The sequence below is a fragment of the Enoplosus armatus genome, chromosome 9, assembly GCF_043641665.1.
Source record: "Enoplosus armatus isolate fEnoArm2 chromosome 9, fEnoArm2.hap1, whole genome shotgun sequence".
In the NCBI taxonomy this organism is placed as follows: Eukaryota; Metazoa; Chordata; class Actinopteri; order Centrarchiformes; family Enoplosidae; genus Enoplosus; species Enoplosus armatus.
The window spans coordinates 20,694,018-20,717,518 of NC_092188.1; the positions used below are offsets into that span (position 1 = coordinate 20,694,018).

At 42.0% G+C, this 23,501-nt stretch overlaps 1 protein-coding gene across 1 annotated transcript; it reads right to left on the minus strand.

Moving 5' to 3' along the window:
• Positions 1 to 3,864: 3,864 nt before the first annotated feature.
• On the minus strand, positions 3,865 to 23,101 carry ibtk (inhibitor of Bruton agammaglobulinemia tyrosine kinase). The gene is made up of 29 exons (XM_070911462.1): positions 23,015 to 23,101; positions 21,342 to 22,249; positions 21,049 to 21,145; positions 20,396 to 20,520; positions 18,800 to 18,910; positions 17,678 to 17,848; positions 17,345 to 17,462; positions 16,767 to 16,947; positions 15,761 to 15,884; positions 15,218 to 15,395; positions 14,733 to 14,886; positions 13,070 to 13,454; positions 12,617 to 12,873; positions 12,443 to 12,529; positions 12,259 to 12,341; positions 12,083 to 12,120; positions 11,876 to 11,972; positions 11,646 to 11,747; positions 11,275 to 11,392; positions 10,880 to 10,940; positions 10,016 to 10,143; positions 9,713 to 9,825; positions 9,417 to 9,562; positions 9,128 to 9,246; positions 8,741 to 8,839; positions 8,334 to 8,489; positions 7,670 to 7,867; positions 5,369 to 5,501; positions 3,865 to 4,984 (listed from the first exon to the last, which is right to left on the minus strand). Exons 2-29 carry the CDS (start codon positions 21,663 to 21,665, stop codon positions 4,859 to 4,861), a joined length of 4,029 nt encoding a protein of 1,342 aa, XP_070767563.1. The 5' UTR covers positions 21,666 to 22,249; positions 23,015 to 23,101; the 3' UTR covers positions 3,865 to 4,858.
• Between the last annotated feature and the right edge of the window lie 400 nt (positions 23,102 to 23,501).

Sequence of the window (23,501 nt, forward strand, 5' to 3'; positions counted from 1 at the left end):
ATTTTGTTACCTTTGGACAGAGCCAGGCCAGCTGTGAAGACATGAGAGAGGCATCATAGCTCTCATCTAGACAGAAATGGAGCGTATTTCCCAAAATGTTGAACTATTATTTTTACAAGATTGACTAGTAATACAGAGGAAGAAGGGAAAAGAGAAGAAGATAATGGAAAGAAAGAAAAGTGGAACAAGCAAAGCCAGAATTGGACCATGGTTTGGCGATATTCATAACAAAGTCAGTATACAGGCCTGGCGCTGCACGCCTGATAAAAATAAATGTTCCATGAACCCCAAACAACCATGTGCGCAAATATATTTAACATGACGTATCAGTTAAAAGGGGGAAGGGTGTGTGTGTGTGTGTGTCCTACAGGAGAAAAGTCAGATTTAAGATCATGACGGTGGTAGCATCAGAAATCTTGGCAAAAAACAAATTAGAAATCATCACATCCACGCGTTTGGCACACGCTTGGTGACAAAGCTTCGAAGACGTCACAAGACCACGCTCTTTGCCAGGAGACACGTGGCTCTGAGGCTGTCAAACCGAAGCCAAGAGGACGCGAGCTGAGCGACAGCCAGGACAGCGGGAAGGCCGTCACGCCCTCAGAGTGAAACACTTTCCTGAGGCCCTAATGATCTTTGTAAAGCTGCCAGCAGAGTGACGGCCGTGGAGGGGTCAGGTAATCAGGGGCTAATTGGCTCCATGACCACTAAGTAGGATTGAAAGGGCTAGTTGAACCTTTACTCCTCTCTGACCGAGGCTATGAAGGGAAACTAAGCGGGCGGAAGACTCTTTGAGCCTTAGGTCAGCATTCAAGCCAAAGACGAGTATGAATAACTCTTAAGTAACTCTTAAGGTATTATGGAGGACCGGCCATTCATCAGCCAGGCTCCTAAATGACCTACTGGTCGAACTCTGCGCTGCCACTTCCATATCTTCTTTTAAATGTCAGCTAAAAATACATCTTTAAGTCATACTTTTTAAACCATCTTTTTTATTAGTAGTAGTAGAACTGACTGATTAACTGAAATTTATATCATCTCTCGAATTATATATTGTCATATTTCCCTACCATTGTATGAAAGTTAATTTCAAGGTACATCACAGTGTGTCCAATTCCTATGCAAGTAAAATGCACATGATAGTGACCAATGATATTTGGACATTTTGGTAGATGTGATGGTGATTTTCTCCATATAAAAACATTTGATTTGCTCTAGTATAACTCTTCTCTGCCTGCGCACAAATCATAAATTCAAGAGCTCAAATTATTAAATCATGCCCACAAATAGGTTTTTCACCATGACACCTCGGGGGCTCCGTACCGTATATTGTGTATCATGTTGTACCAGCTCTTCCTTGAAGCTGTATGATGTTTAACTGAATGCAATATTCAAACCAAAGACTCTGTGTTTTGAAGTGCCTGATCTTTGTATGATGTTTAAAATGCATTTGTGTGAGTTTAAACAAAGTGTGGCTGCACAGCATGAGTTTGTAATGACTGACTTACACCCCCGCCCCCCCCGCCCCCCCCCCCCCCCCCCCCCGAATTTAAGTTTAATTGGAGTTGGTCATCACAACCTTCTTATTGCATTCTCTTATCTGACACTGGGTTATTGCAAATATTACACAGTAGATGAGGTCACATATTCATGTTGCCGTCATAATGTGTAATAAATCATTTTAATTGAACTTCCTCTCATTTGTATCTCAACCAGGACTTCAACTTATACCCACTTACTATATAGGAGAGAAAAAAGTGAAGCTGCTGTTTCATAGAAAATTGCCAAAACAAAATCATCAGGTTTCAGCTTGCATTGTTGTGGAACATGATGAACCACACAGATCTACTCAGAAAAGGCTAAACACCCAGAAACTGAGTAACAAAACATAAGCATGAAAAATCAGTTTATGTTATTCCACTTGCTCTAAATATTCCCATTCTGTTGTTCTAGGCATGCTGGACTGGTATACTTAAAAGAAGTTGGAGAAGTACTTAAGAGTCATTTACAAAATTAGACCTTAACAGATGACACTGACAAGCGGCCTGATGAGTTATTAAATCCTGGAGAAATGGAGGATTGACCTTGCTCATTTTACTTAAACTGGCACTATCCAGCCAGAGCAGGTTGGGAATGTAGGAGGCATTCCGTGGAGTGTCTAGAGTCCCTTTTTCTCCATAAACAAATTAATCCTGAAGTTATCCTCACCGTCTGGAGGACGGCCCTATGGCTTTTCCATCTGCCTGGCAGGAAGGCTTGATGGCCAGGGCCTGTCCTCCACCATCTCTCCACAGGAAGAGTGCACCGCCCTTCTCTGCAAAACCATGTGCTCTACAGCCGTGATTACTAGATAGGGGCACCCCAGGGGTAGTTCTGCATTACCAGGGGAAAGGCTTACATGGAAAAAATGTGGAGTAGCTCAACTCATTTGATAAAAAAACAAGATGCGTTGCGACAGAGGGTGCGTGAAAACTAGCGAGCAGAGAAGTTGACATAGTATACAAAGCTTAAAGTAATGGTTAAAAAAAGATAGCTGAAAGTATTGGATACATTTGACATAAAGGTGGAGGATAAATGGTTATAGCAAAATGGATACATGGTTGAAAAAGTTAGCTCAAAGTAGCCAAAGGACAAATGGTTGATAATAGATAGCCCCAAGTCACTGCTAAATGGTATAGGCAAAATGAATTGATAAATGGTTGACATAGTTACCTTATGTAATGGATAACTGGTTTAAATAGTTAGCTAAATATAGCATGTAAACTTGACCAGACCGGCTGATTAGTTAAAGTGTATGACCAAATAGCGCAACAATATCCACTTTTATATCATTAATAATTAAATAATATCCAGTTAAAAAAAAACAAACATGGCAGGTAATGATAATGAAGGGTTATCTGACAGGGGAATCACTGCCCTACAGCTATCACAAAGATTATTCTCAACATGGAGTGCGTTCACTTGTGCGCTAGTGTCCTATTTATGGTGAACCTGGTTAAGCACTTCTCCTGGTTTTGAGAAACCTAAATATGCCAGGATACCGTGGCACGCAAACACCTGATCCAGGTATCTGAACATTCTTTGCTGGTAGAAAACATAGAGGCGGAGATGATGAGAAATCAAAACCTGGATACTGTTAGAATCATGTAGCCATGTAAACGTCATATCCAGCATATGATCAAAACCAGGATGAAGTTCAAAACCAGGGTACTAATGCGCTAATAGAGAGAGTGCCCGTGCTCAGTCAAGTACATTATGTAGGCTGCTATATGCTTCAAGGTCTAATTTTAAAACATGTAATGTGGCACTCCACAACCTGCAAAAGCACTGCATTTTTATTCAGAGCACAGACGCTGAAGATGAGCAGTCCTTTAGAAAAATTCGACATTGGTTTCCAGGCTCGTGGTATCTGCCCAGCTTATTGCGGAGAGATGTAAAGCGGCAGACCTTTTTTTTTTTTTTTTCCTCCAAGGCTTTGATGCATGTGTCATCCCTGCACCAACTAATAGATACTAACCTGTAATTAATATTTCCCTCACAAGCCGTCTCTCCCTGACTTCCGATGTGGTGCTCTACCTATAATTACAGCCAATAAAATCCCTAAATGGCCACACTCGCTGTTCAGATCAGGGTCATCACAGTTAATCACAGGCTGAGACTCGATAATGGTCCTTTTCTCATGCAGGGCAGCTAAAGTGTCAGGAAACGGCCACATTAAATGTTATCTTTATTAGATGCAGTGAAAGCCACATTTTTCAGTAAAAGACCAAGTTTCTGCTATTAAAAAAAAGGAAATAATTAAACATGTCTCTCCTTTCATTCTGTCCACTGCAATCTAAACTGAAATAGAGACAGGAGACAGGATCAATGCACAGGTGAGACAGTTTATTAACATGCCATTTTCTCTTCACATCCTCATGTCTCTCTCTCTCTCATTCTCATACACACACACACACACACACACACACACACACACACATATGGCATCTGAAGACAAGATCACATGGTCCAGATCTGAGGTACCTACCAAGCCTACATTGGCTCCAGGAGAAAAGCTGGAGAACAAAACAACTAAATAATGAAGAGAAATAAAAAGGTATTTTAGCTGCTGTATCTGTGGTCATTATTTGATAAAGGCACGCCACCTTCTCTAAAACACACTAGTCATAACTTCCGCATAACCAACCTACATTTACCATTGACTACAACAGGATCAAACAGTGTAATTTAAATATGAAAAAATATATATATTTCACTCATAGGTAAAATACACATATTTACTGATTCCAGCAAGGTTACCATGTCACTGCAAATCAGCTGAAGCAACCAGTCAAAACAAAGCAAGCATCAAGAAAAGAAGAAGGGCCATAAAAAAAAATCAAAAATAAAAAAAAGAATTGTGGCTTCAACATCTCCATTTCTTTTCATTTCTTTGGCAACTTTAACTTCACATATCTAACAATATTTATTTGGGAAAGTTATTTACTTTTCGCATTATTGGTTTGCCAAGCAGAGACATGATCCCATCAAAGAAAGAAAAAAATAACATGCATCAGTAATCCCAGGCCCAAAACTTCTCCTCAGGACCACATTCATTTATGAAAAACACTTGCGCGCTCTCTCTCACGCATACAAACAAAATGTTGAGCAGCAATAAAATAAAACTTAAAGTAACACTGCAGAGATGAGCAATAGATTTGCATCAGACCCATCCCACACTGGGCCGGATGAGCCTGAGGTGCACCTCAACACGGATTCATGGATCTGACGATGTTTCAGCAGGGTAACAGCAACGCGGAGTGACAGCTGCAGGGGATGTTCTCACTTTGATGGTATGAAGCAGCTGCGCTGTAAAACATCAGTGTTTGTTCCAGGTCGGGGCTGCCATAGGACCTCTGGAAGACCTCTCCACCACTATCAGCTCATCGGGGTTGTCACGCGCCTTATAATGGAACAGGAGGTCTTGGATTGCCCGCTCTTCAATCTACAAGGACAGGAGGCAAGAAAAGGAGATGGAAACCACACTTCATGTAAGGGGAAAAGGAGAAAACGCTGACACAGACAGCTTAATGATAATATGAGTGTTTTACATAATGACAACCAGAAAGCCACAGGAACAGAACAGTGTTCAGTGAAGGCGCTGACAGACGCCTGGCAACATCTGAAGAAGAGCAGATATTTCTAACCAGCACTGTACAGAATGTGATGTTCATTAGATATGTCTGCCAGATAGGGAGAGAAAGGAGACGCATGCTGTGGCCGTACCACCCCCGAAACACCACCCCCACTATGTTTTCCACTTGGACGCTGCACACACAAGCTATACATTCAGTCATGGCAGGAGTGTGCATGTAAGGGTGAGTGTTACCTGGATGAGCGCCAGCGGCTTCTCGCGGCTGCGGATCAGTGCAGCTTCCTGCTGCTTCTCCTCCTCCACGATGGAGGCGAAGGTCACCAGGGAGGAGGGGGGGGGGCTGCCCACTGCTCCTAGCACCCAGGGCCTGAGGGGCAGAGAGAGAGAGACAGAGGGAGGATGGGTATCAGCGCCCGTGCTGTGATAGTGAAAGCAACAAGAGTCTGAGTGCGTGGACGAAGGTTGAGTCAACTACTACTGACAAGCTGCTGTGTGTGAACGGCCGCATGTCCACCTGGCTTTCACAAACCTCTCATATGATTATGTAACGAGGCTGAAGTTAAAATACATCTCATTACACAGTCGAGATTCCAGCAGAATCCCAGCACTGAGATCAAAGTTTTAATAAGATGCAGGCAAGACTTTATTCTTGTTCTTCTTGACCTCAGTGATGCATTTTGGATCAAAAAATATTGTTGGCTAGAGCTTCAAGAGTTAGAGCTAAGATCACCAGAAGATATAACATTTTCTACTGCCTTCTAATGATGTGTTTATTGCTTCTTTATTTTCATATCAGGATTGTCTCTAAATGTGTACATATGTCCACATTTTTTGAAATCTTTTTAAGTTTGTTTCCATTTCCTTGTAACCTCTGTTGTTTTTGTAGCTTCAAAGTGTTGTACAAACATTTAGATTTTTCCCTCTCTGAATATTTATATTCTTGGACTCTGAAAGTACACAACCTGTCTTGCGGTTTTCCTATTCCACAAGGACCCTGAACATCTATTCGACATGACGTGTAAAATATGACATGTCACATAGATGACATGATCTCCCTGCAGTCTGATTTGTGTGCGCTTAAAGTGATTTGCTATTTCATAGTTGCTATGTGAGGGTTGGACACACACTGCATTAATAGTTTGTTATAAATGAGGCCAAAAACATTCCTAATCACTCACTATGATGCATGTTAAAGCCATGAAAGTCTGTGTTTGTGTGTGCGCATGTTAATCTGGCCAAGAGACACACCTATGGAAACATTAAAAAAAAAAAAGTCTTGACATTCAATCAAAGCGTGAAGGATTATAAAGGCATCTCTATTAATCCTGACTTGGGATATGGAAACAGTGTCCCAGAAGGCAGACATGAGAATATACGAGGCTGCTGCTGCCGCTTCCTGAGCCTTGAACTCGTCCGTCTCTCAGCTCATCCGAATACCAAGAGGAACCTGAAACCTGCTCCCTGTTCTGTATGATCTGTTGTGACATGAGGGCTGCCCTTATCAATACTGATTAACATCACCGGCTTCGCTAGAGTGACTCACACAGCTGTTTACTATCTAGAAGTCTGCTCTGGAGATTGTAGCATGAAGCGTGGGGGAAACAAAACTGAGGAAGTATGATATCAGATGAAAGAGACGCACTCTCAAAAAGGGCTAGGAGGAGAAATTCACATTCAAGACCTGAAACTAAAATAGAGATGGCTTAACACTTCCACAGTTTCATTTTAATTAATACAATTAAAGATAATCTGCCTTCATGGACAATTGTTGTTTGTAATTCAACTAGAAATGCATATTTGTGGACTGGAGCTCACACGGCTGTCTGTGTGTGCTGTGTTTGTCCAGCTGTCGGTGGATGTTGGAACTGTGACTCAGTGTCTGCGGGCAGGTCAACCCAGCTGTACTGGGTCATTTCGAGCTGTTCACCTCACTCAGACCAGAGCGTCAAGCCTCTCTCGATCTGTCTAACTAGCGGAGATCCTCTCAGTCAGCACTTAACATTGCACAAGTTGTCCAGTCAGATTGGTCAAGATAAATCGGTCAACGGGGCATTTTCTTGATCTGATGAGAGATGAGAAAATAATGAAGATATATATAATAGAAGTTTTTTTTAATGAAGGCTTAGATTAGGTACTGTAATGAGGTTAGTTGGGATTGAAGTACAAAGGAATGATAAAGGTAATGTGGTATCCTGTATCTTGTATACACAGTGTGTGTGCGGGCTGCTGATAAAAAAAAAAGAAAAAACCTGACAGCAGTTTTATGAAGACACCTCAACAGTGCCACCAAGTGGAAAAGAGCAGCACAGAACAGAATTAGTCAACCTTGTTTTGGCAGCGATCTTTCCCTTATGTGCTGTTCTCCAGTGTATGTTATGTGGAGGTCATTTCTTACTTTGAGAGTGCAAACACAGCGAGGAGCAGATCAGTGTGAGCTTCCATGCCTCCCCGATCAAATTAAAACACGTTGCACAACATGGTGTCCTGGAGACAAGCGGTGGGATATGTTTTCATTGTGTACAGAAAGATACTCACCCAGTGGGTCTCTCTGGTTCGCTGCTTTCAGCACATTTGAACGTGACCCTCCTGGTTGCAGGAGTAGCAGTGACAGGGGACCCGTGGGCACCTTGGCCCCTCTGGGCTCCAGTGACTCTGATCAAGCAGTTCTCCTCCTCCTCCTCCAGCAGCGCCCGAAATGAGCACGAGGAGGGCAGGGACTGGACTGCTGCTGCCCTGCAGATGAAAACAGCGGACACATTAATGCACAGTAAAAGATGGTTGTACTTTTGTTGTTACTGCTCTTATGTGGATCTAGTGACCTGCTGTTTTATAGTTTATTCTGTTTTCCGTCCAATTAGTGAGCGCTGTGCGTCTTAAAAGCTTTGGTACTCTTCACCAAGATGTATTGTCCAGATCTCTCTTTTAAATCTACATTTACTGTCAATAGAAACAACCATTATTACTTGGATTGTGAGGCTCTTTGGATAAAAACATCCTCCAAACGGAGTATGTGTTGTGTTTTTCACTCCAAGCGACCCAATCTACAAACAAAGTCATTTGATGTGTTGTTAATACATAAAAACTGATTGTTTGGTCATGTCAGTGACAGAATATAAACCCGTCAAGAGCAACCAGGAAGCTATTACTTGACAGCTGAGAGCAGTAGACAGTAGTGGTCTTCATATTTCTGCTCACTCACCAGGCCTTCCCACTGCTTTTGGATGGGGCGACTGTGGGGGTTGGTTTGGATGCAGTGGACTCCACACTGGCCTCCTTGTTGGCCATAGCCAACATCTTCCTCTGCTTCTGGGACAGTTTAGTGGGAACAGGGGAGTGCTTAACGCTGGCGCTGACACTGCAGGCGGGAGGAAAAATATGTACTGTTAGCTCAAGTGGAAAACAGTGAAGAAATAAATGCTCAGTCGTGTGGCAGGACAGCTTTCCTTCAGACTGGGCCACAGGACAAAATGAAGCATTCCATTTTAGAAACAAGGCAACAGTACAAATGCAATCCTACTGCAGTCAGTCATCAGTCTATCGACGAGTCTAAGAGGTCACTGTAAATCATTTGTTTGTAAATAAATAATCTTATCAGATGTCTCACACCTTCCAGGGCTTTTAGGAGTTGCTCCGAGGGTCTGCAGAGAGCTGGCCTCCATGTCCATGATGGTTCTCAGATCCAAGACTGGGGGTGGACGAGCAGGACTGCAGATTGTAAAAACACAGTCACACATACAGCTCAATTTTCAATACTTATTTATTAACTACAGAGGAAAACATTGATTCCTTTCCCTGAACCCCCTGCTCAAAGTGGGAGGATATGAGGTCTGTTGTTAAAGTCAGGGTGCCTTGTATCAAATCTCAAATCCTGCTTTTCAAAAAATGTAAAACAAAGTGAGGGAATGTTTTATCTACAGTATCTTTAGGATGAGAAGGAGAGAAAACAAGATGAAAAGGATGTTTTTAAATATAGGATCATTAAGTCCATCTCACCAGGGAAGGACCTTGGGGATAGTTTGTGGAGCAGAGTTGGGGGGAGTTGGGAGGCAGTCCTTCAGGGAGGTCGGGGTGCTGGGTGGAGTCTTGAGCCTCTGACTGAAAGCCTTCTCATCCTGCAGATGATAAAGCACAAACTATTAGCAGAGCAGTAGTTGGACTGGTCCTGGATTGTTTCACAGTTCTAATCAGAAGCACACGCTGATATCAATGACTTAAAATATCCAAAAAACATAATCGTCTGTTGTAAGTCTGCATGTGATTGTTGTCGTGGTCAGAGGCTAACCTCAGCTCTGTCCTGGAAGACAGGGGACTGCATGTCACGGGGACTGCCCACCCCCATGTAGCTGCCCTCTGAGTCGGATGTGAGCAGCTCCTGCAGGGACTCTGTAGAGTTAGCCTTGCCCGACTTCACCAGGAACGGAGAGACCACTGAGAGGAAAGACAGCGTGTTAGTGAAATTACACATTACCTATGAACAACAGCAGCTTAGAGAGGAGCTTAATGATGTGACGGAGAAAAACTAAAAAAATCTGTGTGGTTTGTCATGACGTGTGGATATGGATGTGAGATTAAGTTTACCTGCAGCAGGGGGGCTTTGAATGATATCAGAGAGAGTGTAGCCCCCTGAGCTGTCAGAGCGTCGCCTTGGTTTCTTTTTAGCCTTCATCTTGGCCTTCTTTAACAGGATTTCCCTGGGGGAGGGGAGTAATGCGGTACCATCATTAGCACATTTAAGATGACTTTCAGAAAGCCTGGTTAGCTCCAGCTTTTTTTTTTTTACAGAGGATATGAAACTCTGCACAGCAGCAGCAAAATCTGAAAACAAACAATAAGAGCAACAACATGGAGATGGATGGATACTGAACATCCCTGCTTGTGTACCTGCAGGAGTGATCCAATTCCGCTTCTGGTTTGGGGCTGAACGCTGAGTCCAAATCGTCCTCCTCATACACACTGAGGTCTGGGGCGCCAGGATACGGAGTGATAACCCTCTTTTGCATGGCTGGGATCTGACATTTAAAAAAACACAACAGTTGGAAAAAAATCCAAACACACATTGCAAGAACCCTACTTGTTAAGTGACGCATCTCCAGCACCAGATATCTGTCATCAGAACCACATTTAGACTTAAAATGATGCATTCAGTTCAATTCAATTGAATTTGTCAGTTATATAGTTATATAGTTATATAACAGTTATTGCAATCAGTCATAATACATTTGACTCTATATTTATAAACACACCAAATATTGCATTGTAGTAAAGGTAACGTTGGCAGCCTTAAAAACAAACTAGTTACTCTGACATTGTTAATGTTAATCTATGTTAATAATTTGACGAGTTACTTCAAATGTCATTTATATTGTTGCATTGGGATTCACATTCATGGCACACTTGTATATATTTCGGTACATTTCCCAGAGGCTGTACAGAGTGTGTCAGAAGTTGCTGCATTCAGCTGCAAGTTATATAAGAAACAAAAAACAACAGTACATTTGTTTTTTTTTCCCCAAGTCACACAAAATCGTCTACTGAAACAACTTCTATTGGAGAGATGGATCTTTGAACATCAGGGCAAAAGGATGAGTCTAGAGGGAACTGAGACTTCAAGAAACACTTTAATTAATTGCCGTTTTATCTTAAAAAAAAGTCAAAGCCAAAAGACGAGCAATAAGCAAACACTGAAGTCATGGAAAGGATGATGCAGATTGGGATGTTTCTAAAGGGGGGGGGGGGGTGACTCACCATCCTCCTGTAGGCTGCAGAAAGCTCCACAAGCACTTCATCACTAAGAATATCCAGCGCTCTGAGGGCAACACAAAAACAAAGGGGCAGACAGACACACACATGCAGATGAGAAAGTGTATTTTTAGTTCTTTCCTGCCGGGAAAAGTATTTGTCCTCCTGTATATCAGCATCTCCCTTTCTTCATTTGTCCACAACTTCACTGAATACACACTCAAGACAATCTTGTACGGACCTATGTATACTTCTGAACTCAAAATGAACACTTTCAATTACATTCAGCACAGCACAGTGTTCAAATTTTTCATATACCTATAAATAAACCTGAAATGCTCTGAATAAATTCATAAGAGATCCTTCAAAGTGCACATTGGGTGACTTATTCTGATGCTCACTTTGACTCCAGCAGAGCGGCCATGTTGAGCACCATGAACTGGAGACAGGAGAGTTTGAGCTGCTCTGCGTTGTACATGGCGGCAAACTCCAGCAGCTCTGCAGCATTCTTCAGAGTCACTGAGGAGAGCAAAGCAAGCAGCTTCATTGACAATTCACAGAAAATCATCTAAAATTCAAGTTTGCACCAAACTCCTGCCAGTGTCTTGATGACTAAGCTACTATACATGCTTCTAACCTTCAAAGCCATCAAATTGTTATTTTTATATGACATGAATGCAGCATTATTTTAGATGAAAGAAGCTGGACAAAGATCAGGGCAAAGTAAGCAACAGTGGCTGGAAGGATAGAGGGAAAGACCAACACAGCTTACAGTTCTCAGTGATGACAACTTCGCACATCTCCTTCAGTCGTGTGATTAGAAGCTGGTCGGCCACAACCAATACGTTGCAGACAAACTCTACATTCAGAGCCTCTGTTGAGCAAAGAAAGAGAACAATAAGTCCTGTTCATATGTGCCTTTTTACTGTTTATGTAAATTCACATCATCAGAAATACCAATTCAAAACTGCCAGTCAACATAAAACTTAACAAAGAAGCTACCTTTAATGGTGGGAGACTCGTCCGTGTAAATATACTCGAGAATGACCTGCAGAATCTCTGAGCTAGTAGGCAACTCCAGTGCAGTGCAGGATGTGGCCTAAGGGGGCGCAAGACAACGTCATTATCAGCACCACTACTATGGTAACGTCCACAAAAGTGAAACGCTGGTTAATGAACAAGGCAGCATGAAATATAAACCTGGCGTACCTCAATCCAGGGGTTTCCAAGCATACTATTGAAGTATTCTGCAGAAAAGGTGGACACAAAAGTGAAAACATTTCACTTTCACTTCATGTGCTAATGTGTGACATTCAGGCAAAACTACAACATTCTTGTCAATATGAATGGATGGGACTATCTGTGTCTTTGCTGATCCATCTTACCTAGTCTTGCACAGAGGACACTTTTGTGACATGGAAACTCTTGCCCATCTTCAGATTTCAGAGTAACATCACAAAGGTAGGAGCTGTACAGACACAAAAAGACAAGAAACATACATTTTCGTGTCAAATTCATTATCTGCGATATAATCTGTAGCTACAGCTGTTAATATACACTCAGACGCACCATTTTTTCTGGTAGAATTTGGGTTTGTTGCCAGTCTTCTTGTTTATAACGTTGATCTTTCCACTTTCATATTTGACTCCGTCCAGTCTGTGAGGGAATAAAGAAAGCAGCATTAACAAAAATGACACCAAATCTGGTCTTGCCTCAGGGTTTAGAACACACTCTGTGTCTCACCGTGCAGACAGGCTGCCCAAGCCCAGCTTTTTTGCAACACCCTGTAAGGTTTTCACGGGGTTGGCCCCGCCTTCGTTGGCCCCGGCCTTGTCACCTTTGCCTCCTTTCCCTTTCTTGCCAGGCTTGGAACATTTGCTCTTGGCCTTGTCGCCATCTCCTTTGGCTGCAGGGGGAAGGGAGCGGTAGACCTCGAGGGCTGAGCGACCTCTCAGACCCAAGTCCTGCAGGCTGCTGATAAGCCTCTCCTGCTCTGAGTCCTGGCCAGGACAGGACGAAACATTGAAACAGCACAGCTGACTCAGAGATAAACAGTTCTTCTAGGCTAATGCAAATATTTTGTATAGACTGAAGCAATAGTATACAGTGAAGCCTAGTATAGCAGGGTTCTGATGCTGAGAGGTTGATAGGTGAATAAGTGAGGAACACTGTGGGATTTTCTTTCTTTTCCCTCACCTGGTTTTGTCCAGTCAAGGCCCCTGAGAGTCTGGGCCGGGCCCCGTGCAACAGCAACTCACAGGAGTCTGTGTAGATGAAGTGCAGGGCGTGTTCCAGCATGTCCGCTGGGATCCTCTCCAAAATGATTAAATCGCAGCCCACGGCATCTTCGCTCTTCCTCACTTCTTTATCAAGCTCCTCGTCGACCCCACAATGTTCGGACATGAACTGCTTCCGGAAGAACTCGGACCTCATGGACAGGATGTACTTGTGGGCCGGGAAGGTGCGATCACCGGCCTGAAGGGTCACGTCGTGGATGCTGTCCGTTTCATCCGCCTCATCCAGAAGGCACCGGAAGTGTTGGGCGAAGGAGGATGGAGAAACGATGGGAATCTCATACAAACTGGAGTAAAGACACAGGGTGGACGACATTGTATAATAATCACTGATGATCAAAAAGGCCAAAACCCACAAAGAGCGTCATCTGTGACAACTGAGTGATAATAGAACTGGAGGCAATACATCTTTAAAAGGCCAGGTGCCTTTTTAAAGATGCATGTAAATAGAGTACAGACCTTTTCAATAACAAGATACAATAACAATAACAAGATGTCCATCAGACAGAAAATGCATAAAAATCATCATGTTGTTAAGAGAGCAGTAGTATAATAAAAGAAAAAGGGGTACAGAGCTTCTATGCTGTAGCACTGACTCCAGTACAGCAGTGTATATTATCAGCAGGGACGAGATCTAAAAATAAAGACAATTAGACCCAATCAGTTAAGATAAATAGTCCACTATTTTGCATTATGCCCAACCAGCTAAATGCGCCAACATAACATTCAGTGGCAAGTCATTACTGAGCCCCTGGAGAGATAATGGTTTTAAAGTTGTTGTTTTTTTTGCTTCCCATCTCTTCAGGTTTCCACTTCTAGACAGCAGAGTCACCTGCATAATGCCGATGAACCACAAGATAGGAATGTATTTTATATCTACTAAATATTCTTTGTCACTTCAATGCTCTTTTACCATTCTATTAGTTAGCTGTTCAAACTCTCTCTGTGTTCTGCCAACATAGTATAGGCAGCCACACGGATACCAATCCAAACTGTGAGTCAAAGCACCCGTAATAACATTCCTAAAGAGGTTTTACATGTATGTGTAATAAAAAGCATGTTTCAATGGCGTAATGGAATTGCACACAATACCACATGGGTAATGCAAAAAGATGATCAGCAATAATGATTTAATAATCATAGAGTTGAATGAGGAGGATGATTAAGAAGAAACGCACATCACATTTTTCATCAGAGGATCCATCCTCTATTAAGGATTATTTAGCCTCCTCTATCCACTGATTGGGATAACCTCATACCTTAAAAATCACCTCATGATGATTTCATAGATTTATCTCCCGTTCAATTATCTCTCAAGTGTCACTCATTATATTTTTAACACCCTGTTTACACAGAACATGTTAACACTTCTGTTTTCAGTCGTCTGCCTGATGGAGCAGGTGTGCTTACATTTTCAACGCAGCCATCAACGCTGGCTGTCGAAAGAGCTCGCACTTCACTCATGCTTCCCGTGTAACTGGTCCCAAAGCATCTTTTTAGGCTTCAAGTGTATTATCTACAGACCTATGAACACCATCATTGTAGACCATTAAGCGCAGTCCTACCTTGTTTTGGGGTCGGACTGAAGCACTCCAAAATTGCGTCCTTTAGAGTCCATGGTGATGCTGACAGCTCTGTGAACATAAGGGAGTTTCTCCAGGCGGATTCGCTCGTACAGTGTCCCAGCATCTGAATGGCCACAGACCTCCACACTGACCTCTATAAGATTACAAGAACCATGTTAATCTGATTAAAAAACGAGCATACTTTTTAAGACCTATTTTAAGAGACTTGCTTTAATGATGTCCCTTTTACTTTAATATTGTTTGTACTCTCTAATCGTATCCTTGAACATTTGTACTGCTGTTTTATCTCTAACTGAAAATTAGTATGTTCAGGTCATACACATATATAAAGTTTGGAAATTGGACCAAATTAAGCAACAGTCTAATACGAGTCTATATGATCGAAATAATTTGAAACATCAACTAACAATTGCAAACATTGGCTAACTTTATGATTCAGTATACCATGTTCCTAAATACCTCACCTTTCTTCTCCCCGTACTTCTTATATTCTCCAGCCCACACACCACTGAAGCCCTCCCCCTCCTGAGTCACAAACATCATGTTGTTCTTGCTGAGAGCTATGTCCGACATGAAAACCTGCCGCCCATACGCCCACCGGCACTGTCTCACCGAGCTGCCGCAGGAGCGCCAGCAAAACACCTGACAGAGAGAGAGAGAGAGGGACATGGAGGAGGGAGAAAATTTAAGGAAAGTTACGCAGACGAGTCTTAGTCACCATTTTCATCTATAGGATGATTTGGGCTTGTATAACTGTCTACGACGCACCATAGGTTAGATAACAACAGGGAAAGTACAGCAATGTTAAAAATAACAATCTTATACAGTCACTCACTGCACTAACATTTAGAAACTGAGGCAGAAGTGAGATCAAAACTACAGTTTTATTGTCCCACAATTGTTTTAGGCCAAACTATTAAGTAATGCTTGGAGCCAGGTGCCTAAATAACATAACTAAGTAATAAGAATGAAAAGGATTTCCTTTTATACTTTCTAAATGCACTTACTCTCCCAGCTTCATCTAATGCCAAGATGACCACCTTTTCCCCTCCTCCCTCGTTCAGGATCTGTGGAACCACGCGGTGGTCCAAATTACCACCGCTGACCAGAACCTTCTTGATGTTCAGCTGCCTGAAAGAGACCAATCACAATGGATAATTAGAAAGAGAGAGAATATTAGGTGTCACATTCAAATTAATTTGTCTATCTATGTATCAAGATCCACATTGCTTGTTGGAAGACGCTTGTTTAATTATCATTGCTGATTTCTCGAACATCTGCATTCAGGTAAATCCAATGTTGTGTTATTGCTATTTAACAGACAGACATGCACTTAGCCCCACTGCCCTTTCCCAACAAACACATATTCGCAGCACCACATTATGCAAATCAAAGAAAAAGCCTAACTGTTTCGTTTTGTGGGTTATTTACCATCTGCTGACATTCAGATTAGGTCTGATTAGGATGCTGGGGGCAATGCAGAACTGACAGTGCTGTGTTGTGCTGTGCTGTAAAGGGCCACACATATCAGTTAGACCTACCAGCATGGAAGAACATAAGAGTGCGAGTCCTTTAATTCTTTACAGAGATTGCATCTTTACACTTGCCTGACAATTACCTGCACCCTTGGACTCTTGGATGTCAGACAGTTAGGGATGAATACTGGATAACAAGAGATTTGCCCACTACTTCTCCAATGGGATGCTGGACGCTAGAGATAACCTGTTCCATATCAATGTAGTATGTGTGCTTTTTATAATAAAGAGGTTCCATTTATTGCTCCGATTATGCTACTATGGAAAAGAAATACACGTAGGTCGTGTTGACTGTATGCTGCTTGACGGAAATTAATATGGATGTAGCATTTTAATATCACAGACAGTGTAAGAGTGACTGTCACAAGTCTTTTAATGAAATGGAAACTTCATCCTTTAGTCTTTTAGAGGATCCAATAAAAGGCCAACTGAGTCTTTATGTGTTTTGCAGTGTAATAAGTTGTTCTCTCCTTTTCACCTTGAGGCCATTTTCTTGCACTGGTAGTCAGCCAACAGGTAGACGTCCCCCTTCTCAGTCACGACTACTGTTGCTCCATCACTAGCTGCTACCATAGCTATGGTGACATCCTTGTGGTGCAGGGCCGATACCTGCCGGGGGGCTGTCACACACTTCTCTCCATTAGGATCCAGCAAGTAACCTGGCGATCAACACACAATGGAGATCAACACACAATGGGGCCCTTAAACAGTGTGTGTTTAATAGTGGCCTTTTACTAGAAAATACAAATAAAAAGAAATCACATAATAGCCTTTTTGTCATCCACCTCTGATATGATGGAGGATGGAGTCTTCCCTCCTCACCATACCTCTCTCCTACAGAAGTAAATAAACATTTGTACCATTCTGCTGCTGCAGCAGGACCATTATTCATGCTTGCTTGTTAAGCGTTTGCGAAATGTTTTACTCTTTACTCTAGCAGGGTTTCACTTTGCTTACAAATTTACCAAAACTGTTCTATCACATTTAGTATCTGAAAAGCAGTACAATTTTCTCTTGTAACACTGGTTTTGCTGACATTTAAATGTTGAGACTTACCCAGCTGGCCTCCATTGAGTCCCATTGTGTAGACAGCCTCTCTGGTCCACAGCACGGTGTGGAACCTTCCAGCTGCAACTCCAATCACTGTCCTGCCTTTCAGCATCTTGGAGAACACCTACATACACAGCAAATTGTATAAAACACTGTATAAAAGACTAATCAATCTCAAAAGGAAACTTCCATACTTTAAAACAGAAAGCAGATCGAAGAAGTCCGAGTCATTTCATTCACCGAAACCACCAAATCTCATTTAGCACACAAACAATGCTCGTTACGTGCACAGCTAAATGTCATCGGCACCTTTCCACTAGCCTCCCTGCTGCCTCCTACCTGTTTAGGGACATGAGCCGAGGCGGGAGGAGGAGCCAGACCTAGCTGGTGGAAGGTGTTGAGGCCAAAAGTGTAAACGTAGCCTTCTTCTGTCAGCACCACTGTGTGGTCTTTAGCTGCCGCCACCTGGGAGCAGTGGTGGGACGTCAGACCCTCCACCATCCGAGGAACCTGGGGAGAGCAGCGAGACGGAGAAGAAATTGAATTTTTTTTAAATATATTATATATATATTTTATATAAACAGCCCAGGTTCACTGCTCAGCGTTCAATGGTATCTATTTGGGTTTGACCAATAAAAGGCGCTGTAGTTTATCGTCCTGCTGCTGTCAAAACTGTTAATCCATGGCTGAAAATAGTCCCTAACAAATGCACTATTTTGCGAAAAACTGCATTGTCCAGCTGTTTCAACAAATGAAACGAATGTTTAAGACATTAAAGTCCTTCAAGATTTACATCATCAGTCTGAGCACAAGGGCTTGGGGTTGAGTGCTGCAGACAGAGTAGAGATGGACTAAGACATTTTTTAGTTTTGGTCTTTTCATGAGATTTGTTGATAAATAATATATAAAAATATAAATAACTCCATATTAATCCTTTAATGCATAAAGCTACTGTTGATATTAACTCAACACTTCTTCCATGTACTTCACAATAAATGTATAAATTGTAAGGTCTGTATCTATACATAACCCTACAAGAGAAACATGTAAATTCTAGTTAAATTAACAGCTCTCTGAATGGGTCAATCAAAACTGAACATTATTATCTTTGTAAAGGCAGAATTTCTGACTGAGCTGTTGTATTGGACTGCATTCGATTTTACAGGTGTACCAAATAAGGGGGCCACTGAGTGTATCTTGTTTTCAAAGTGGAGACACTTATTTCACAAATATTTTCATTTAGACACTGAATCTGAAGACAAAACCTGTTGATGAACTAAATTTATGGTTAAGGAGGTTGGTCACTAGTCAGCTTAAAACACTGATCATGAATGTTTCTCTCAGATGATGGTATGTTTCTTTGTTGAGGTTAGTGTGTATATTATAATTATGAGAAATATGGACTCATTGACAATATTCTAAAGTATATGGCAGATTTTGTCACACCAAAATAAGTCTCACCAGATAAGTCTGTTCATCTCCATGGCCAAGACGTCCTCCCTGTCCATGTCCACAGGTGAAGACCTGGCCTTTCTGAGACAGGAACACAGAGTGGAACTTACACAGGACCACCTATAGGGAGAGGAGGCGATTACATGTGAGCATAATTGTGATTTTTCTGTCACTATATACATACTATACATCCTATTTCAGGGAAATGTCTGAAGTTTGTGCTGATGAAGGCTCTTGTCATTATAATTGTGACCTCATAGCAGAGGCTGCGATGCATCTCTTTCCATGTCCCTTGGCCAAGCCCTCTTGTAGTGATAGTAAAACACTATGCCAATAAAGGCCAGGGCACAAGTGGAAAAGCAAACATCATTACTAATACATTGCTCCCCTCAAGCTTTCAATAGAGTGCAGGGATGTTTCCCAAAGTATCACATTGATGTGGACATTCACACACAAGCATACACACCAGTGTAGTTCATTTAATTAAAAACATGTCATTGTGGAATTAATATTTAACCTCTGGCACCTGCTGGATTGGGCTAGAAGACAAAGACTATACGCAGTGCCACTGGGTCATTGTGTGGTCATGAAATCAGATCCATCTGCCCCCCCCCACTAGGCTTTATGAAATTACTCTGCACAAGTCCCTCAGGTCAGAAAAAAACCCACCTCAAACACTCTGTAAACACCAATATAAAATAGTGACACGAAGCCCAGATTCATCATTTCTGAACAAATACACAACCCACATATATGTGCCAAGTCTTAAGAAGAGATTAAAACGACGACACATCTAACACAGTCGTTCTGCATTACTTCATCTACTACAGCTAGCACCTGGTGTGTACACATACACCACTGGGGGTAGTTGCACTGGTGCCAGTAGCTATATTAATCACACTAAGAGCATCAACATGACAAATGCATGAAATAGTAGCCAGGATGGCAGCTTGGTTTAACCATGTACAGACCAGCCTAACAAAGTCACAAATTAAGATTATACAGGAGAAGACCAAGATAATCAGTCCATGCCTCACACACTGACTAAGCCCTCTATTTGACTCAGTCAAACAACGTTACTGATGGTTTCTTTTTTCCCCCCCGGATACCCCCACCTCCCAAATCCACAGTTAGCCAAGAATGACCATGGTTTAGTACAGCAGGCCTAATAATATAATGTACCATGGCTGTACAACCACTAACTTGGTTCACTTATCAAGTACAATTTAAAACTCTCAAGTATAACCACTATTTCTACATCTGTGCTTTCACCTGGAGAAAGTATAGGCCAGTATGAGCCATGAGTAGAGGTTAATTTTTTTTTACAAATGCTGTTTTACCCTGAAGAGAAGGCTGTGTAATATACAGGACTCTGGGGAGGGGGTGTTTTGCTGGTTTACCCAGGTGGTGTGCCTTATCTGGAGTACCCATGTGTATTGGCTTTTTTTTTTTTTTTTTAATGTAACACATGTTGGCACAGAGTTGAAGCATGAGGCCATTACTGGTGTGACACATGTGAGTGGGGTTTTCAGGGTAGGGAAGCCCTATGCTGTAGGAAAAAACTCCCTGGAGAGCTGGGGCAACAACAGTGTGCTGTCAGCCTACCTGCTTGATGTAAACTCCAGTCCTGGCAAACACATCCACAAGCTCGGGGTGCTGTCTGCTCTCCTGATTACCATGCCCAAGACTGAAATTAGTATTGTTTCCCCATGTGTATACTTCAGTTGGGTCTGTAATGAGGAAGAAAACACAATTACATGCTCAGCCACAACATTGCCTCCACCTGAAGCTTGACTTAACTACAGGTCCTTTCTGATGCTGTATAGCATAACTCTCAACAACAATGCTTTACATGACACAATACAGAAACATGTATTAAGAAAACAAACACAAGCCCATATAAAGACATTTAAATAGGATTTAAAATGGTAAAATAAAATGGAAGATAAATTATAAGCTTAACAGAACGATGTCCTGCTCATCCACAGGGGTACTACATCCTCCATAAGTCTTTCAGAAAGTAATTTTGTATGTATTGTTAAACACACAAATCATAATGGCTAAAAAGACATGAAGGACATGATGAAGGCCAAAAGCCTGATCGCTTTGGCCTCACAATAAAGTTGTTCTTTATACTATAAGTGCTGATTGGAGTTTTGACCGCTTTTGACTTTATCCCCTTCTCCATGCACCTTGGAAGACGGTGAAGTTGTGCCAGAAATCCCTACTCAACATAAGAAGTCATCAGCTTTTCTTACCGGTGTTTTTGAACACAACATGTGATGGTCGGTCCTTCATTGTAAGGTCCAGGACAGAGAGACCCTCCTTGTCCTGGGTGGAGAGGAGTCCGCCATGCTGAAACAGTGTCAAGAAGAAAGAAAAAAACATATACAAAGATAGGTCAAACTCTTGAAAATTAGAATGGATTAATCTTCATTTTTCCTTTCATGGCATGCATAGGTTACTTTCCATATTACGGCATTATTTGACTAATTTGGTAAATGGGACAACTTGACAGCACATTTTTTGGTGATCTGTGTTAAATGCATACCTTGACCAGCGATATGAGACAGTGGATATTTCCGTAGAAGGCGCTGCGATGCAGAGCGGTCCAGCCAGATTCCTTATCCTTCACCATCAGGTCAGCGCTCTTACCCTCCAGCAGCCACTCCAGCAGGGTCTTCTTTCCAAGCGAGGCTGCCAGGTGCAGGGCAGTGCGACCAAAGGCATCCCGCAAGGTGGTCGCATTGTGGCAGTGTGAAGTCAAGAAGGCCCGCAGCTGCCCCTCAGAGCCGCCCGTTAGTGCCGCTACCACCTCGTCTGCATGCTGCTGTGAGCGGCATTTAGGGGTGCAGTCCGGAGGTACCAGACTCATCCTGACCTCCACCAAACTTCACAGTGAACCCTCCGCCCTTATGTATTACAAAGTCCTTTTGACAGCCCACCACCCACAATTGCAAAACAAACTCAAAAAAAATGCAATGTGGGGTAATGAACTGTAAAGACTGCTGCTAAAATTTGTACTATAACAGAGCTGCTCTCCAAGAAGAAGAAAAGAAAATGTGTCAACAAAAGGTTGAGATGGTTTGGAGTGCTAGAATTGTGCTTGTGTTGAGGTTCCACCGCACCCTAGCGACCCCAGAGCCTTTCTGTGACTTGTTTCAGTCCACCATTTCAACCAAGAATTGAACACAAACTAAGGTGCTTGCAGCATACAATGGCATCACGAATTCAATAAATACAAAACCGCTTGTGCATTTTATACAAAATTGTACATATTAATGTTTGCAAAAATAGTTTCTCCTCTATATACTCTCTATAATTTACAAAAGGCAACAGTTTCAACAACCCTCTGACCTTCTTGTCCAGCAGTCCAACCATCAAACTTGAGGGGAAAGGCCCCCTTTCCCCCCAAAATTCTCACTTTCCTTTTCAAACCTCCATAATTGTAGAGTGCACCTGAGGAAGAAAATTTGAGACTTTTCACTGGAAAGAAAATGGCTGACATTCACACTTTGTATACTTCTTAACTGCAGTATGCAGCAGTGAGATGAGATCCAAAACTGCAAGTGCAAAGGTCTGAGCAAGTTTGGCCTAATAACTGAGTTGACGGTTTTGCTAGACAGTTATTGGACAACGTAAACATAAACTTTGCATATAGCTTTGCATATGAGTTAGGCTATGTTTTTGTGAGGAAAGGGCACCAGCATTACGATGGGAGGTTCTTAATATTGTCTAAACAGCAGGATTATGTAACAGGCTAAGTTAGCCGAGTAACCTGAGCTTCTTAGTGTTGGCTGCACCCTCATTGGCTTCTGCGTAGCAGAACTGGGGTGTTAAAGCTGTTGTGAACCTATTTCTCTATATGTATAAGACGAACCGATCATATTTCCCACATAGGTGACCAAATTGCTAGCAAGTTGTGCAGGAACACGAACTAACAGCTAACTAACGTTACTTGCCCAAAGTATTAGCTCATGGTGCCCAAGCAGGATAACGTCACGTCAAGTCACATCATAATTTGCTATGCATGGCAGCCAACTAGACGCCTGTAATGAGAAAATTGCTATAAAGGTAACGTAACGTTATAGATTTGAAGATGTGTCAAGTGTTGTTAGCTAGCGTTAGCTACTTCTACCTTAGCAGCTAGCTTAACTGACACATCATCGAAAGCTAAGGTTGGCGAGCTGTTTTGCTCAGGGAAATAAATGTGTCATGTCTTACCTTCCGTTAGATAAAGAAAAAAGAGGACATGGAGAAAGTTGCATCAACGACGTACATCCACTGTGTCATTACTACAAATGAGTGACGCTAGCGGTTTTTTCACTGGTGCAAATGTTGGCAGGACTGAACGTCTGAAACCCTGCAGGTTAGGTAAAAAAAAAAATAAAACTCGCTAATGTCGAGACTTCTGATTGGTCAGGGCGTGTACATCCCAATATTCTATTGGTTAATTTATGTGGGCGTTAGTTATGTTCAGGGTGTGCTGTTGCTGCATCTATGATGTCATGGGAAATTATTATTATTATTATTATTTTAGGTTTAGATTGTAAACATAATCATGAAATAATAACAGTAGAAAACAACATGATAAAATAACTTAAACGTTAAAAAGATTATATAAAAAATGTTATATACCTTGCAGATTAAGTTTAAATGACACAAGAAGATTTATTTCATTCATTCAAGTGTTACGTTTTACACCTCATGT